Here is a 16,741-nt window from a genome sequence, read left to right on the forward strand (position 1 = left end):
ATGGGAGCTTTATTCAGTCCTCTCTCAACAGTTACAAAAAACTATTTACAGGTGTTGGGCTGGATTCTCCTGTTCCCCTCATGTAAATCCAGAGGGACCCCATGGAGCCAGGGCTGGATGCTGAGCGCGGTGTCAGTCCAGAGCAGCCCATCGATGGCAGTAGAGTCAGGGCTGGATTCTGATCCGGTCGGCCAGTGTGAATCAGGTCACTCCAGTTCCGTGCATGGAGTTGCCACTGATGCAAATCAGGTGTGACTTCAATTTAGTTACTCCAGATTTACACCAGCTGAGAGGGGAATCAGCCTCACTAACGCCAGTGGAGTTATTCATTTACACCCATCGGCAAAAGCAGGGTCAGTCGCTTTGTCTCTGGCCCCTGGCCTAGGGCAGGATGGGAGCTAACACCCCCTAGGGGAGAAAAGCCCCAGAGGAACCTCCTCTGGCTGCTGGAAAGCATCAAGGGTTGGAGGGTGGGGGGCATGAGGAGCATAACCCAGCCCTGGATCCCCCCACAGACGTCAAGGTGCAGAAGACCCACACATCTTGGAAGGTGCATCCAACTCCACCCCCAGCCAGGGGTTCTGGGGTGATCAGCGAAGTAGCCCCTCAAAAACTGATGCAGAGGGATGGGACCAGTTAGCCCCCACAGGGGGGAAGGGGGGCATGTCATCATGTAACCCCTTCGCTGCTGGAAAGAGATCTGCCAAAGGAGATCCTGTTTGGGGGAAAGGGTGTGCAGGGGTGAGGGGGAGGCGCTGAAATTTAACCCCTTCCCTGCTAGAGATCCACTGAGCTTCCTGAGGTAACCGCTGGACACTCAGTGCAGCAGGATCCCCCTCTGCACCAGATGTCGGGGAGCGGCAGCCCACTCCTCGGGGCCGGGCGCGTGGTCCCCTCAGGAGCTCTGCTTCTGCCTCTTCCAGAAGCGCTTGACGTCGGAGTGGCCGGCGGGTGTCACCACCATGAGGCGCTTGGCCGGGTTCTCGAAGACCAGCACGCCCAGGTCCCGGGCGTGGTTCCGCAGCAGCTCAAAGTCCACCTGGGACAGGAACTGGTTGTACAGCACCCCTGTACGGGGGGGAAAAGAGAGGAAGGGATGGAAGGAAAAGTGGGAGACATGGAGAGACGGAAGGAGAGGGAATGGGGCCAAGGGGGAAGGGAGGATGGATGGAAGGAAGGAATAGTGGGAGACATGGATGAAGAGGGGGAGACGAGAGAGGGAATGGGGCAGAAAAGAGGAATGATGGATGGATAAAGGAGGGAAAGGGGTGGAGTGGGGGATGAGGATGGAGAGGAGGAGAGATGGATGGAGGAGGAAGAGGAGGCCGAGAAGGGGATGAGGACAGACAGATGGATAAGTAGGAGGGGGAAAGGGAGGGAGGGAAGGATGGAGGGAGAATGAGGCGGGGGAGATGAATGATGGATAAGTGGGATGGAGGAGGGAGATGAAAGGGGGAATGGGGCAGAGAAGTGGATAGAGAACAGATGGGTAAGTGGAATGGAGGGAGGGAAAGGAGAGGAGAATGGGGCAGAGAGGGAGGAAAAAACCCATCAGACTCCATCAGGGCACCATCCCCTCCCCTGCTGCCCCCCCCCCCCCCCCCCCCAGTGTCCAGCCCTTCCCCCAAGACACTCACCCTCGGAGAAGCGCAGCCGGTCGCGCTCCAGCTCCCAGAGCCGGATCTGATCCGTGATGGTCGGGGGCAGCACTGGGGTCTGCGGGGGGAGCAGGCGAGGAGTCACTCAGCAGCTACTGGCCCCACGACCAACCCCCAGCTCCCAAGGATAGAGACCATCTAGGCACCCATAGGGCCCTGATCTCTATGGTATCTGCCCCCTCCCCTCTGCCCACTGGGTCTCTGGACCCTCCCCTGTCTCTAACCCCCGTCCTTCACCTGCCCTGCTCCGTCAATGATCAACTTTTCTTCTAGCTCAGCCCCTTTCATCTCTGCCCTGGCTAGTTCACTCCAGCCCCTGGGAGTTAGGGAAATATTGTCACCAGCGGGGACCCAGGAGTCCTGGCTCCCACCTCCCACCCCCACCCCGCTCTAACCCACTAGACTCCACTCCGTTCCCCGAGCTAGGGATAGAACCCAGGAGTCCTGACTCCCAGCCCCCTGGCTCCTCACCTGTCTAAGCATCACGGGGTGCGCTCTGGTCCGTAGGAAGTGGATGATCTGCAGGCAGAGGGGACATTGTAACCAGCCGGCACCCCTAGCAGCCACCCACAGCCTGTCCCTCCCCCCAGGGCTGGGGTACAACCCCGTCTTGGATGATCCTTCTCCGTAACCAGACTGTCCCATCGGAGGGGTGAGCGCGGGTCCATATGATGCCTCAGAGACACCCTTCACCCTTCTCTAACCACTAGACACCACTCCCTTTCCAGAGCTGGGGACAAAACCCAGGAGTCCTGGCTCCCAGCGCCCCCTGCTCTAACCCACTAGAACCCACTCCCCTCCCAGAGCTGGGAATAGAACCCAGGAGTCCTGCCTCCCAGTGGGGGTGCAGAGAAGGGGGCTGGGCTATCCAAAGCAGGAAATGTTTGATCCGTTTCTCCCCCCAAGGGGCAAGCTGGGAGCCCCGTTGCTTGGGTTCGGGGCAATCCTGTCCCAGGTGAGAGCCCTCACCGGGTCTCTGTGATCCCATGGCCCCTGCCCCCGGCTCTCACCTGCTCAGCCGTGATGCCGTTGGCGATGGCCTGCTGGACGCTCTCGCGGGTCACGTGGGCCACCACCAGGTTGGGGAAGCGATACTGCATCTCGGAGAACAGTGCGATGAGCGCGATCTGCAGCTCCGAGTCTGGGGTGGGGCGGGGAGGGGAGTGGCAGCGGATAGGAGACAATCAATCAGGTTGTGGCCTTATCTATTGAAGCCCCGCCCCTTGGAGGCATGGCCAGCACCATCCCATGGAATCAGTGCTCCTCAGGGAGTCATCACCCTTCGCAGCATATGGGGGATCCCACCCATAGATCTCCCTGCATTTACACACTGGGGTCAGGATCACTGACCCTGTGTTGGGGGGGGAACTGAGGCACGGGAAAGGGCATGTGCCCCTCAAGGTCACAGAGATCTGGGAACGGAACCCAGGAGTCCTAACTCCCAGCCCCTGTCCGCTCTGACTCATTAGACCCCACTCCCCTCAGAGCTGGAGATAGAACCCAGGAGTCCTGGCTTCCAGCCTCCCCTTCTCTAACCATAAGACCCCACTCCCCTCCCAGAACTGGGGATAGAACCCAGGAGTCCTGACTTTCCCCCCTCCCACCATGATTCTGGCCTGTGAGGCAGCAGCTGCTGTTCTCATTTACTCCCACACTCCCCATGTGCTGGCCTTGGGCTCCGAAGGAAGCTGCAGTGAGGAGGGGATAGGGGGTCGGAGACTAGCCAGGTGGGTGACCCCCGGCCCTTGACCTCTGACCTGTGTACGCATAGACCCTGTAATTGGTCTCTACAACGACGAAGCCCTGGTTGTGGGTGTCCGTGGTGGTGCCGGAGATTCCTGAGGACAAGTTAATGGCCAGGCGGGTGGGATAATAGCGCCGCGACTTCCTCTGCAAGGGGGGGAACGCGGGGTGTTTGCAAAGACCCTCAACCCCGACCCACAGCCCCCAGCTCTCCCCAGTGCCCTTCAACCCCGACCCACAGCCCCCAGATCCCTCCCAATTCCCCACAGCTCTGCTGGTGCCCCTCAACCCCGACCCGCAGCCCCCTGCTATCCCAGCCCCAACCTCCCCCCACCTCCCCACAGCTCTGCTGGTGCCCCTCTACTCTGACCCGCAGCCCCCAGCTCCCCCCAGTGCCCCTCAACACCAACCCACAGCCCCCAGATCCCCCCCCCCCAACTCCCCACAGCTCTGCTGGTGCCCCTCAACCCCGACCCACAGCCCCTGCTAGCCCAACCCCCAGCTTCCCCTAGTGCCCCTCAACCCCGACCCACAGCCTCCAGATTCCCCCCAACTCCCCACAGCTCTGCTGGTGCTCCTGAACCCTGACCCGGAGCCCCTACTAGCCCAACCCCCACCTCCCGCCAACTCCACACAGCTCTGTTAGTGCCACTCAATCCCAACCCACAACCCCCTGCTAGCCCAGCCCTGGGCTCCTCCCACAGCTCTGCCGGTGCCCCCAAATCATGACCCACAGCCCCCCACTAGCCCAGCCCCCGCCTCCCCCAACCCTACCTCTGCCAGTGCCCCCCAATTCCAACCCACAGCCCCCTGCTAGCCCAGCCCTGGGGTCCCCCCACCCCATCTCTGCCGGTGCCCCTCAGTCCTTCTCCACATACCTTCCTCTGGAAGACCAGACCAAATTCCCGAAGGTGTTGAAGAAAATTGAGCAGCGAGTCGCTCATTCCCTCCACCGAGTAATCCTGGGAGGGAGCAAAAGCAAAGACGCTTTGTTTCCAGACATAAGGAAGCCCCAGTGAGGCTCCCATATTATCAATCCCCTGAGAATCGCTCCCCACAGCTCTGCCCTGTCTGATCCTACATGTTCCCAGCCAGGGGGCTCCCAGCCCTGCCCCCTTGGGGGGACGATTTCACAGCCCAACACCAATCCGGATTCTCCCCCCACAGCCTGAAATTGACCAGTAGGGTCACTTTCACGCAGTGCCCCTTAACTCCCTTCCTCTCCTCTCAGCAGCAGCAATGTCCCTGTAGATGTTTTCTACCATGTGTTGCAGGAGCAAAAGGAAGGAGGGTCTAGTGGTTCGGGCACTGCGCTGGAGCTCAGGAGATCTGGTCTCAATTCCCTGACTCCCTGCGTGACCTGGAGCAAGCTGCTTCATTGCTCCATGCCTCAGTTTCCCCAGCTGTGCAATGGGCGCAATACCCTTTCCCTGTGAGGCTCTCCGACGCTATGATTGTAAAAGGGAACGAACAGCCAGCAGGTCTCCCATGGAGAGGTTCATGATAGAACCTACTGTGTTTTCCTTCTGCCTTGTTCAGCTGATCCAAACCCCAGTTAAATCAATTTGCTCAAGAGCAGGGGCCTGGGAGCCAGGACTCCTGGGTTCTATCCCCAGCTCTGGGAGGGGAGGGGAGTGGGTTAGAGCAGGGAGGGGCTGGGAGCCAGGACTGCTGGGTTCTATCCCCGGCTCTGGGAGGGGAGTGGGGTGTAGTGGTTAGAGCAGGAGGTTTCCCCGCCTACCTTGCCAAGGGTGGAGAAGCTGAGCTGGAAGAGGAAGGACAGGATCTCCACTAGGTCCATGCCCCGGGTCTGCAGGGGAGACAACAAGGGGTTAAAACAGCCTGGGGGGGCACGGATGCAAGAGGCAGCGCTGCTGGGAAGTGGGGAGGTAGTTTGGGGGGGAGGGGGATTACTCCAGGGGGAGGCAGTGGGGGGCTCTAGGGCCTGGGGGGAGACACAAAGGGGGCAGGCACTGGGGCAGGCAGGAGATCTCACCTCAGCGGACTGCAGGTACTGGAGCATGAAGTACCAGAGCTGAGAGGACGTGTCCAGCAGCAGGAACTGGAAGCCGGCGGAGGTGATGCAGGGGGGCTCTCCGGGTTCGCTGCTGAGGGGGGGCGGGAGACAGGGATCAGGACTCAGCACCCCCCGCAACTGCAGGCTGGGTCACTACAGCAGCCACTAGGGGGCAGAGGGGAGCTAGGGGTCCCTGGCCTGTCCAGCTCTCGGCCTCCCTCCTTAAATGGCCGGAGAGGGGGGCTGGTTGCAGGGGAAAGGCCCCGCGTCCCATTCTCCCTGCCAAGCCAGTCAGTCCCCGGCCCTGGGGCTGGATTGGAGCCGGCGCCCCCTAGAGGGGAAAGGCCCCGTGTCCCCACTCACCTCTTCATCAGCCCGGCTTGGCTGAGGAGCTGGGCGAGATCCTGGCTGACCGCGGCGCTGGGGGAGCCCACCATGAAATGCAGGATCACCTGGGCCAGCAGGAGATGGACACAAGGACGGGTCAGCAACCAGGAAAGCTCCAGACACACACCCCATTTGCAGGTGCTGCCCTTTTCTGCCACCAGAGGGCCTCTCAACCCTGTTCTACTAGGCCAGGGGTGGGCAAACTACAGCCCGTGGGCTGGATCCGGCCCCTCAGGGCTTTGGATTCGGCCTGCGGGATTGCCACCCCTGTGGCACTGCTGGCCTCGCGCTGCTCCCAGAAGCGGCCGCACCACCTCCCTCCCCTGAAGCTCCCATTGGCTGGGAATGGGGAACCGCGGCCAATGGGAGCTTCGGGGGAGATACCCATAGTTAAGAGCAGCGCACGGAGCTCTCTGCCCCCCCTTTCCGCCCAGGGGCCGTAGGGACATGGTGCCGGCTGCTTCCCAGAGCGGCGCTAGGGAGCCTGCCCTGGCCCTGGGGCACGCCGCTGCCGCCCCGGGCCAGAGCCTGAACCCCTCCTGCACCCCAACTCCCTGCCCTGAGTCCCCTGCTGCACCTCACACCCCTCCTGCACCCCAACCCCCTGCTCCGAACCCCCTCATATACCCCGCACCCTCCTCTGCCCCAACCCCTTGCCCTGAGCCCCTTCCTGCACACCACACCCCCTCCCATACCCCAACCCCCTACCCTACATGCAATTTCCCCACCCAAATGTGGCCCTCGGGCCAAAAAGTTTGCCCACCCCTGGACCAGTCAATGGCAAAAATCCCTCCTGGAACCCCGCACTGCCACGTCGCCGTGCAGCTGTTCCCCAGCCGCCCCACCCCAGAAGTGGCTGCATTTCAGCACCGGGTGAGCGATCCCTGTGCAGTGCTGCTGTGCAGTGCTGCTGTGCAGCTGTTCTCCAGCAGCCCCACCCCAGAGGTGGCTGCATCTCAGTGTGTGGGTGAAAGGATGTGAAGCACGCAAAGTGCTTTGGGATACTTTGTACTGGCGGTGTTAGGGAAATGTTTATGGCATTATCTTAGTACAGAAGTGCCCACCCAGTTGAGTCAATTGGAGTCTAGTGGTTACAGCGGGGAGGGGCTAAGAGCCAGGACTCCTGGGTTCTATCCCCAGCCCCGGGAGGGGAGTGGGGTCTAGTGGGTTAGAGTGGGGTGGTGGCTGGGAGCCTGGACTCCTGGGTTCTCTTGGGGTCAGCGCAGGGGGTTTACCGGCACTCACCTCCCACCTCTCCTCGGCGTATTTATCCAGCGACGGGACGTCCCGCGCATGCTTGTCTGGCCCCAGCTGGCTGGTGTCATCGGACCAGGCCTTGCCCCTAGAACCGGGGGTGAGACATAAAATGGATTCGCCAGGGTCAGAACAGGCCACCTGATGGAGCTGTGATCAAACAGGCACCAGCTCTTTAAACCCGCGCCGCGCTGCTGGAGTTACCCAGCCTGGCATGAACACAAGCCTTCTGCTGACTTCACTCAGCAGCAGCGCCACTCAGCGGACACAGGTGTGAACTGCAGGTGACTTTTCTATGGCAACTCGCCCCAGGTTACACAGCAAGGCAGTGGTACAACTGAGGATAGAACCCAGGAGTCCTGACTCCCAGCCCCGCCTGCTCTAACCCACTAGACCCCACTACCCCCAACCTGAGGTATGCACAGACCCCAGGAGTCCTGGTTCCCCAACCCTTCCCCCCAACTCTACCTACTGGACTACACTAAATGACTCTAATTGGCATAGAGATCAATCTAATTAAGTAACTATTCTGATCTCAGTGATCCATCAGGACTCCTGGGTTCTATTCCCAGTCCTGACAATGATTTGTATTGTCATGAGTGGATCCTGTCCCCTCTCTGTGCCTCAGTTTCCCGCTCCAGGCAGCGAGCTAGTGACTGCCCTTTGGGGGCGCTGCGCTGCTCACAGCTGGGGTTTCCAGGGGGAATCAGGTATCCAGCACTGGCAGTCCAAGGGGTCAGTCAATAGAAGGCAGGCACCTAACTCCCTTAGGAACTCCCAGCCCCCCTGCGCAGGGCACCTTGGCATCCATAAGGCTGCTCCCCTCCCCACCCCCATCCCCAGCTTCTCACCCGCCCAGCAAGGCGATGCGCAGGTTCTCCTTGAAGATGGGGTTCAGGACCAGCCCCTGCAGGCCCCCCGGCAGCAGCTGGGTGTGCCAGAGCCGCAGCCCCAGCAGCACGTCGGAGCTCTCCTCCTGCTCCCTGCGGAGAGACCAAAGCACGAGTGAGCCGAGAGCCTGCAGCCACCTCCAGGCTGCAGGGCAGGGGCTGGGAGCCCAGCTGGGGGGTCAGGAAGGGATCTGGCAGCATGGGGTGACCATGCACAGTGAGATGCATTATGGGAAGTTTGTGACCTCCTCTGGCACTGGTCACTCGATTGGGGAACTGGCTGACTCATGGGATATGGGGCCGTTCTCCTTTAGGGGGTGCGGCTCCAATCCTGCTCCAGGGCAGGGGACTGGCTGGCTCAGGGAGGTGGGGAATGGGATACGGGGCCTTTCCCCTCTAGGGGGCGCTGGCTCCATTCTAGCCCCAGGGCAGGGAACTGGCTGGCTTGGGGGGCAAGGAATAGGACACAGGCCTTTCCCCTCTAGGGGGTGTCGACTCCAATCCAGGGCAGGGGGACTGGTTGGCTCAGGGAGGTGGGGAATGGGCCTTTCCCCTCTAGGTGGCGCCAGCCCTGATACAGCCCCTGGCCAGGGGGACTGGCTGGCTTGGGGGACTGGTGATCCCAGATCAGTATTCAAAGTTCCATCTACACCACCCAGGCCACCTCAATGGCCCTCCAGCCCCCGGACTCACTTGACGTATTCCTTCTTTACCCACAATGCCACAGCAGCCTGGGGGAGGGGCTGCTCCAGGAAGAGCATCCGCATCACATAGTTCTTGGCCAATCCCGGCAGCTCACTGCGAAATACAAAGCACAAGGACAGGCCCCCAGGGGCGCTCGACAGGACAGCTTGACTAGGGTGCACCTGGGCTAGACACGCCCACGGGTCTGACCTCATCTGGCATGGCAGGGAGGCGGCATACCGGGCTAGATGGGCCCAGGGGTCTGGTCTGGAGTGGTAAGGGAGCAGGTGGGATACCAGGCTAGATGGGCCCATGGGTCTGATCTGGAATAGTAGGGGAGCAGGCGGGATACCGTGCTAGATGGGCCCAGAGGTCTGGTCTGGAGTGGTAGGGGAGCCGGCGGGATACCGTGCTAGATGGGCCCTGGGGTCTGGTCTGGAGTGGTAGGGGAGCCGGCAGGATACCGGGCTAGATGGGCCCAGGGGTCTGGTCTGGAGTGGTAAGGGAGCCGGCGGGATACCGGGCTAGATGGGCCCAGGGATCTGGTCTGGAGTGGTAGGGGAGCAGGTGAGATACCAGGCTAGATGGGCCCATGGGTCTGATCTGGAATAGTAGGGGAGCAGGCGGGATACCGTGCTAGATGGGCCCAGAGGTCTGGTCTGGAGTGGTAGGGGAGCCGGCGGGATACTGGGCTAGATGGGCCCAGGGGTCTGGTCTGGAGTGGTAGGGGAGCCGGCGGGATACCGGGCTAGATGGGCCCAGGGGTCTGGTCTGGAGTGGTAGGGGAGCTGGCGGAATACCGGGCTAGATGGGCCCACAGGTTTGGTGCAGGGTGACAGGATACCAGGCTAGATCCAGGCCGACAATTCCTCCATCTCTCAGAATTAGCCAATGATTATTGATATCTGACGTAAGAAACGTCCCCAATCCCCCCCGTATGGGAACTAGGGTGACCAGATGTCCCGATTTTATAGGGACAATCCCGATTTTTGGGTCTTTTTCTTATATAGGCTCCTATTACCCCCCCACCCCCGTCCCGATTTTTCACACTTGCTGTCTGGTCACCCTAATGGGATCCCCAGGCTACAACAGACCCCATCCAGCCCGAACTCCTTTCTCAGGGCCAAGACACCCCCTAGTGGACAGTGCTGGAACAATCCTCCCAGTCTGCCCCTTCGCCTCCTCAGACCCAGCCATCCCGCCGGGGGGGCCGGGAGGGGGTGTGTGTGAGCCCACACACCGGAACACAGCCAGGCAGGTGGCAGGGTGGTTGTAGAGCCGATCCAGGATTCCCGGGCTCAGCCCCCGCAGGAATTCGTGCAGGTTCTTGCATTTCAGCTGCACCCTCTGCAGCTTCATCACGGAGTCCATCACCTGGAAGGCAGCAGGGCAGATCAGGCATGAGCAGGGATCCTGGAAACCCATTTGCCAGGGAAAAATGCACAACTACCCCCTTGGTTGATTTTTGAATGCGCTTTAAATGGACACAACTGAACAGACTCTGAGAAACTGCTTCCGGCGTCGAGAGGTTGCCCAAGGGCATACAGGGGTTCAGGTTTTAATGCAGCTCAAATGCCACTTCAGCCTCCTGACGTGTGGAATTAAAGTTATGAAAAGATGCTGAAAAATTAAAAATCCCCCTAAAGACCGTGCCACTGAGCTCGGCAAGGACAAATTTCATGGTGATGGAAATTGCAAGGCTGCAGATGGCGTTCGAAGGCAGACAATTGTAGAACACACAGAAAGCGCTGAACATAAAAGGAACAAAAACGAGGCTGAACCAGCCGGGCCATCGACAACAGGAAGGAAACTGCACTGTGAGTGGATCATTCCAGGGTTTTACAACTGTAAATATATCTATAAAACGCGGTGTTCAACGCATACCTAGATATACTGTGGCTCGGGAAACTAAAGTTCAATGTTCCATTGTAATCACAGAAAAACGCCGATTTTTAGGGGAGTTTTTTAAATCGGAGAACGTTGGTGTTTTTATTACAGAAAACTAGGATCCTTGTTCATGACAAAGGGGGTCTGTGCCAGGTAACCCACCGTTACCCGCCATGTACTCCGTCTCCCTCTAGTGGCAGAACCCCAGAGAGGCTTCCGACTCCCCCAGCACCTCTGTGGTCTGGGATCTGCCCCCTAGCTGGGATGTGACATTAGCTTGGCTCCACTCCCTTGTGATTTGTGACTATAGGCTAATCAGCACCAGGCATGAGTGGATATTTAGCACCGGCACTTGATGTTGGGAGCTTCAGCTGATAAGCTCCTAGGCCAGATTTCTAAAAGGAGTGTTGTTATATGCATTACGGTAGCACCCAGACGGGCGGAGCCCAATTGCGTTAGGTGCTGTACACACACACACAAGGCTGTCGCAGCTCCAAAGAGCTGACAATCTAGGGGCACTGGTTTGTTATTATTTATTATCTGTAGTCCGGTAGCACCTAGGAGCCCAAACATAAACCAGACCCTACAGTGCCAGGCGCTGCACAAACACAGAAGAAAAAGCCGGTCTTTGCCCCATGGAGCCGACAATCTAAGCATAAGAGAGAGCACATGGGAACAATGAGACAGTGTCGCTCAGCAGCTGTAGCGCTCCAGCAGCCAAATGATTATAGGTGTGACAAAGTGGGCATATTCCATGGTCTTGATTAAGCCAACATCCGTGCCTCAGTTTCCCTCTCTACTTTGCACTGCTGCCGAATGGGGGCAAAAGGGTTACGTCTGCTCTTGAGGCAGAACAGGACACACAAGGAACGTGTGTCGTCTGGCTGTCTGGGGCGGACTGAAGGGGTCGTTTAAAGGCTGACCCAGATCAGAGGAAAACCCAAGATGATGATGGAAGCCGCAACAGGGAGGGGGATGAGGAGCCGGCTTTCGGGAGAGGCCAGGCTGCTCTCACCTGGGACCAGGAGAAGGACTGGATTGGAGTTCACAGCAGTCTGGCCAGATGGATTATGTCTTAACCTTCATTGACTAGAAGTCCTTAGGTTAGGACTGGTGCAATCACTAAACCCTGCTCCAGTTCGAAAAGGCTGCCGGGTATCCCTGCAAACACGGGCTGGAGTGCACTGGTCCCTAGAGAGGGTACAAGTCTCTACCAGGAGTCTAGCTGGGCAGAGCTCACAGGGTGAAGCAGGAGGGCTGGAGCGCAGAGGTTCAGTCTCGGAGGAAGAGTTGGACCCCTTGGGGGTGTGGCCCACTGACAGGCTTCCTCCAAGGGCCTGGTTAAAAGCTGGGGGCGTAGCACTGACACGGTGGATCTGCGGCAGCAGGGGTCATGGCAGAGGAGAGCGTGAAGAAGGGCTATGAAGGCGGACGACAGGGGAGCTCTGTGGACGTGGACGGGGCGCTCCTCCCCAGCGCAAGGGGCAGTGGGGGAGAAAGCACAAAGGGGCCGGTCCGAAAATGTACCAAGCAATGGAGGCTCGGATTGAGGGCTGACCGGAGGCGAGCGCTGAGATCTCCATGGGGAATAAGAGATTAGGTGGGGCTAGGCCGGGGTTCTCACAACACATTTTTTGGTGGCCTCAGAATGCGGCCACCAACTCTTGCTGGTGGCCACTCTGACAATTTTTCCTAAAATACTTAATTAACTTTAGGAAAAACAAATACATATGCACAGATACACATCCAAATCATGGTAATTTATTTATGTAGGGTTTTGGTTTTTTTGCAGATGGAATAATAAAAATAACGTACAGTTGGCTCTATTCTCTACTGGACCTACACAGAACAGAAACACGAATAAGGTGCTTTGCACATTCTTGTCTTTTTGTGCTGTTGTTTCTTTTGCCCCCCTTTTTTTTTTTTGGTTGCTTTTTTTTTTTTTTTTTTTTTTTAATAAAGACTTGCTAGCTAGTAAGTCTGTTCCTATGAAAAGTGATGTATGTTTGTTAATACCTCTTCATAGCAGCAGACTTACTAGCGAGCCTGGAGGCTGTGAAAAGCGCTATTAACAAACATACAAATATCAATTCTCGCAGCAGACTTACCCAGCCCTGGATGGGGAGGTGGGCAGGGAGACAGCGGGGGCCAGGGGAGATGGATGGGGGGCTGGAAAGGCAGCAGGGGGGTGAGCCAAAGGTTGGCACCTGCTGCCACGCAGCCAGGGTCCAGGGCTGGAGCCCGAAGCCCCATGACCAGAGCCTGCTGCCCGCCACCTCAGGGCTGGAGCCCAAAACCTGAGCCTCACCACTCCTGGGCAGGTGGGGAACTCACCAGTTGCCTGCTCCCCTGCCGTTTGTGGCTCCAGAGAGGGGCAGGGCCCAACCCCTGCTGGTGGCCCTGGGGGAGGCCCAACACTTTGCACCCGCTAGTCACTGGCCAGCAGGCTGTGGCCGCAAGAAAAGCCCCAGGGGGGCCGCATTTGAGAAACGGGAGCTAGGCTGTGAATGGCATTGGAGGTGAGGCAGCGAGGCCTAGTGGACAGACACTCCAGAGAACTAAGTTCTAGTCCTGGCTCTGTCACGGGACCTTGGGCAAGTCACCACTTTGTGCCTCAGTTTCCCCCAACCAGAAAAATGGGGATTGTCGTAGAGCAGGGGTCGGCAACCTTTCAGAAGTGGTGTGCCGAGTCTTCATTTATTCACTCTGATTTAAGGTTGTGTGTGCCAGTAATGCATTTTAACATTTTTAGAAGCTCTCTTTCTATAAGTCTATAATATATAACTAAACTATTGTTGTATGTAATGTAAATAAGGTTTTTAAAATGTTTAAGAAGCTTCATTTAAAAATTAAATTAAAATGCAGAGCCCCCCGGACCGGTGGCCAGGACCTGGGCAGTGTGAGTGCCACTGAAAATCAGCTCGCGTGCCACCTTCGACACGCGTGCCATAGGTTGCCTACCCTGTCATAGAAATCTAGGGCTGGAAGGGACTTCAAGAGGTCATCCAGCCTAGCCCCCTAGGACACTGACCTCATTTGTACAAGGCCTTGAGATCTGCATAAGGGATCCCTCCCCCCAATTCCCTCCTTCTACAGCAAAGTGGCCCCCTCTTCCCCCCACAAACACTTTACCAACCCCCCAATTCACCCCTGCCCCCCCAATTTCTAAGCCATCCAAACCCCCCAACCCAACGCCACAGCTGGGAGGGAGGCTGCTGCTGCTGATCCACTCCCAGGCATCCCCCCCATTATCTAGCAATGCCCCCATCCACCTCAGGGGTTCCCCATTCTGCCCCCTCACTTCCCTAGAAATCGCCCCACTGCCCCACCCTGCTACTAGAGGGGAGTCCTCTCTGCCCCCATCTATACCCCTAGGGTCTGCCCTTCCCTCCCCTCTCTGCCCTCAATCTCCCCCTCCCCCCAGGGGTCCCCTCTCTGCCCCCCCCTCGCAACCTCCCCCGCCCCACTGGACTCCCCTCTTTGCCCCCACCCTCCCCACAAGGACTCCCTCCCTGCCCCCCCCCCAACTTCCCCCTCGGGGTTCCCCTCTCTATCCCCCCAGCCCAGGGGAACCCACCTTCTCTCACGCCTGGGCAGCTGCCCCGGAGATAAAAGGCCGCGGGCTCCCTCGAGTCCCCCGCCCGTGGCTCCATGCGCAGCCACCCACCCCCCGCCAGATCAGCTCAGCTCAGCTCAGCCCAGCCCTCCAGCGTCCCATCATGCACCTCACCCCCCATCATGTGGGGATGGGGAGGAAATGAGCAAAGCGCCTGGGCCCCGCCTTTCTCCGCTGATTGGCGGGCGCGGGTGAGGTCACAATTGCCGGGTAGAGGGTTGCGGGGCTCGAAGTTGCAACGTGAGGACGAGGGGTGAGAGCGGGAGGGGCCGGGGTCTGGTGGGTTAGAGCAGGGGGGCGGGAGCCAGGACTCCTGGGTTCTCCCCAGCTCGGGGAGGGGGAGGGGAAGGGGCTGGGAGCCAGGACTCCTGGGTTCTCCCCAGCTCGGGGAGGTACTGGGAGCCAGGACTCCTGGGTTCTCCCCAGCTCGGGGAGCCAGGACTCCTGGGTTCTCTCCCCAGCGCGGGAAGGGGAGTGGGGATCCAGGCCACTGGAGGCAGATGGCACCTGTCCCTGTGTCTCAAGTCCTGTCCCCTTATCTTTGCCCTGCAGGTCCCCTCCCCAGCACCATGCCACGCCCGTGCCAGCATCGGTGTGGGGTGTGAGCTGCCAGGAGACGGGGACTCCCCCATCATCCAGCTGGCAATCAGAACCACCCACGCCTGGACATGGCACCAAACTGGATTGGATCCGGCACCGGTCGGACTCTGAGCTCCCTCCGCCAGCTGCTGCTCCAGGCTGGGCCCCGGCACGTCCCCTGCGGGCGGAGAACCTCCTCCCAGGCTAGCAAATCCGACCCCGAGGGGCTGGGGCGGAAAATGACCCAGCTCAAGAACAAGGCAGAGAAGCGGAGGAGGCAGCGTGAGAGGTTGGAGTCCATTGAAGCCGGAGTGGCCCGGAGGCAGGAGGTAAGGGGCGCTCTCCCCTGGCAGTCAGTGCTGACCCCAATGACCTGTCTCTAGTGAAACTAAACAGCCCCTTTTAACTCCAAGAGAGGACATTATTTTTCCTTTTCTGTGACCCTGCTTTGCAGAGTTGCTGTGTGCCATCTATGCAACTGCCCCACCCAAGAGGTGGCTGCATTTCAGTTCAGACTGACCTCCCCTATAAATCTCCTCTGTGATAAATGATACAGGTTAAATATCTATTATTCTGTAGTACAGCAAAGCCAGGTCTAATATGCGATTGTCCCCAGTATGGAGCCTGGTTCACATACCAGCATCTTCTTGGGGTGTTTGGTTTTTCCCCAGGTACCTCAGGGGCAGGCTAAGGCGTGGGCTCCGAAAGACGTGGTTCTGTACAACATCCCAACGGCCGCCGGTCAGAAGAAAGGTATGATGGGAAAATGTAACCCCTCATGAATCCCTCTGCTCCATAGCTGGCGTGAGAGTGTTCTGTGCAGGGTCCATCCGTCCGAAGCCTCGCTGTGTCTCTCCAGCCCCTAGGCCAGGCACTGCCCCCGCCCCTATAGAGACTTTGTTAGGGGCCTCTCTGTTTGTGGTTAACCGTATGCTGGGTCTCTCCCTAGACACTTCCGTGCCCCTGCCGGCCTCTTACAGCCCCCGCTACGTGGAAGCCGCGTGGTATGGGTGGTGGGAGAAGGAAGGATTCTTCAAACCTGAATATCAGGTAAAAACATCCGATGGAATCAGAGTCCTACCTTTGACATGGGTGGTGGTAGGGCTCAAAGCTGCACTGGGGGTGCTGTGTTGCAGGGAGCAGGGCGGGGGGCTCAGCAGGGGGCACTCTCCCCTTACCATGTTGACCCCAGTGCCCCTAGGGAGTGCTGTGCTGCAGGGAGTGGGGCGGGGAGGTCCGCAGGGGGCGCTGTGCTGGTTAAAACACCCTCTCTGTGTCTCAGAGCCGGCAGCCCCATGGGAAACCAGAAATCTTCTCCCTCTGCATCCCCCCGCCCAACGTCACGGGGTCCTTGCACCTGGGCCATGCCCTCACGGTAGCCATCGAGGACTCGCTGGTGCGATGGTGAGTAGGGGCTCGGAGGGGTGGGGAATGGGCTATGGGGCCTTTCCCCTCTGGCCCCGGGGCGGGCTGTGGCACACAGGGCCTGGCTGGTGACTCTCCGACTTGTGTTGCAGGCACAGGATGCAGGGCTTCCAGGTGCTGTGGGTGCCGGGATCGGATCATGCCGGAATCGCCACTCAGGTGAGACCAGAGGGGAAAGGGCGCGTCTACACTGCTGGGGCTCCAGCACCTCCCCGAGCAGCCGCAGAGAGGGTGATGGAAGCATTAATCCGCTGGCTTGGCTGCGTCTGCATGAGGGGTCAGATCGGCAGAGCTACAGCGCTCCGGGGCGTGGGATTTTTCACACCCCTGAGTGATGGAGCTAGGTCAGCCGAAATTCTAAGTGTAGGTCGGGCTATGGTGGGTGTGTGCTGGAGGGAATCAACACTGCGCGTGGCGCTGAATTGCAGCTGCCTCTGGGCTGAGGCAGCAGGGGGGAACAGCCAACAGCAACGCTGCGCAGGGATGGCTCTTGTAGCACTGAAATGCAGCCACCTCTGGGGTAGGGCAGCTGGGGGTCTCGTGCTGCATGTGTGTGTTCCTGCTCTGTGTGCGTCTCCCTCCCTCTGGTGACTCTCCCTTC

At 59.1% G+C, this 16,741-nt stretch overlaps 2 protein-coding genes across 2 annotated transcripts in view; one reads left to right on the forward strand and one right to left on the reverse strand.

Annotated features, from left to right (window-relative positions):
- Nucleotides 1-16,412, reverse strand: GTF2H4 (general transcription factor IIH subunit 4). The gene is made up of 14 exons (XM_065416040.1): nucleotides 16,383-16,412; nucleotides 9,874-9,980; nucleotides 8,643-8,747; nucleotides 7,911-8,042; nucleotides 7,051-7,147; nucleotides 5,782-5,870; nucleotides 5,398-5,509; nucleotides 5,143-5,211; nucleotides 4,280-4,363; nucleotides 3,416-3,548; nucleotides 2,669-2,799; nucleotides 2,130-2,177; nucleotides 1,638-1,716; nucleotides 1-1,068 (listed from the first exon to the last, which is right to left on the reverse strand). Exons 1-14 carry the CDS (start codon nucleotides 16,410-16,412, stop codon nucleotides 896-898), a joined length of 1,389 nt encoding a protein of 462 aa, XP_065272112.1. The 3' UTR covers nucleotides 1-895.
- Nucleotides 14,805-16,741, forward strand: part of VARS2 (valyl-tRNA synthetase 2, mitochondrial) — a 14,371-nt gene continuing 12,434 nt past the window's right edge. Inside the window, exons 1-5 of the mRNA XM_065416039.1 lie at nucleotides 14,805-15,044; nucleotides 15,387-15,468; nucleotides 15,665-15,765; nucleotides 15,998-16,119; nucleotides 16,233-16,299. Of these exons, the coding sequence (XP_065272111.1) occupies nucleotides 14,805-15,044; nucleotides 15,387-15,468; nucleotides 15,665-15,765; nucleotides 15,998-16,119; nucleotides 16,233-16,299 (612 nt within the window). The remainder of the gene's footprint in view (nucleotides 15,045-15,386; nucleotides 15,469-15,664; nucleotides 15,766-15,997; nucleotides 16,120-16,232; nucleotides 16,300-16,741) is intronic.

The sequence above is a fragment of the Emys orbicularis genome, chromosome 13 (genome assembly GCF_028017835.1).
Source record: "Emys orbicularis isolate rEmyOrb1 chromosome 13, rEmyOrb1.hap1, whole genome shotgun sequence".
NCBI lineage: Eukaryota > Metazoa > Chordata > Testudines > Emydidae > Emys > Emys orbicularis.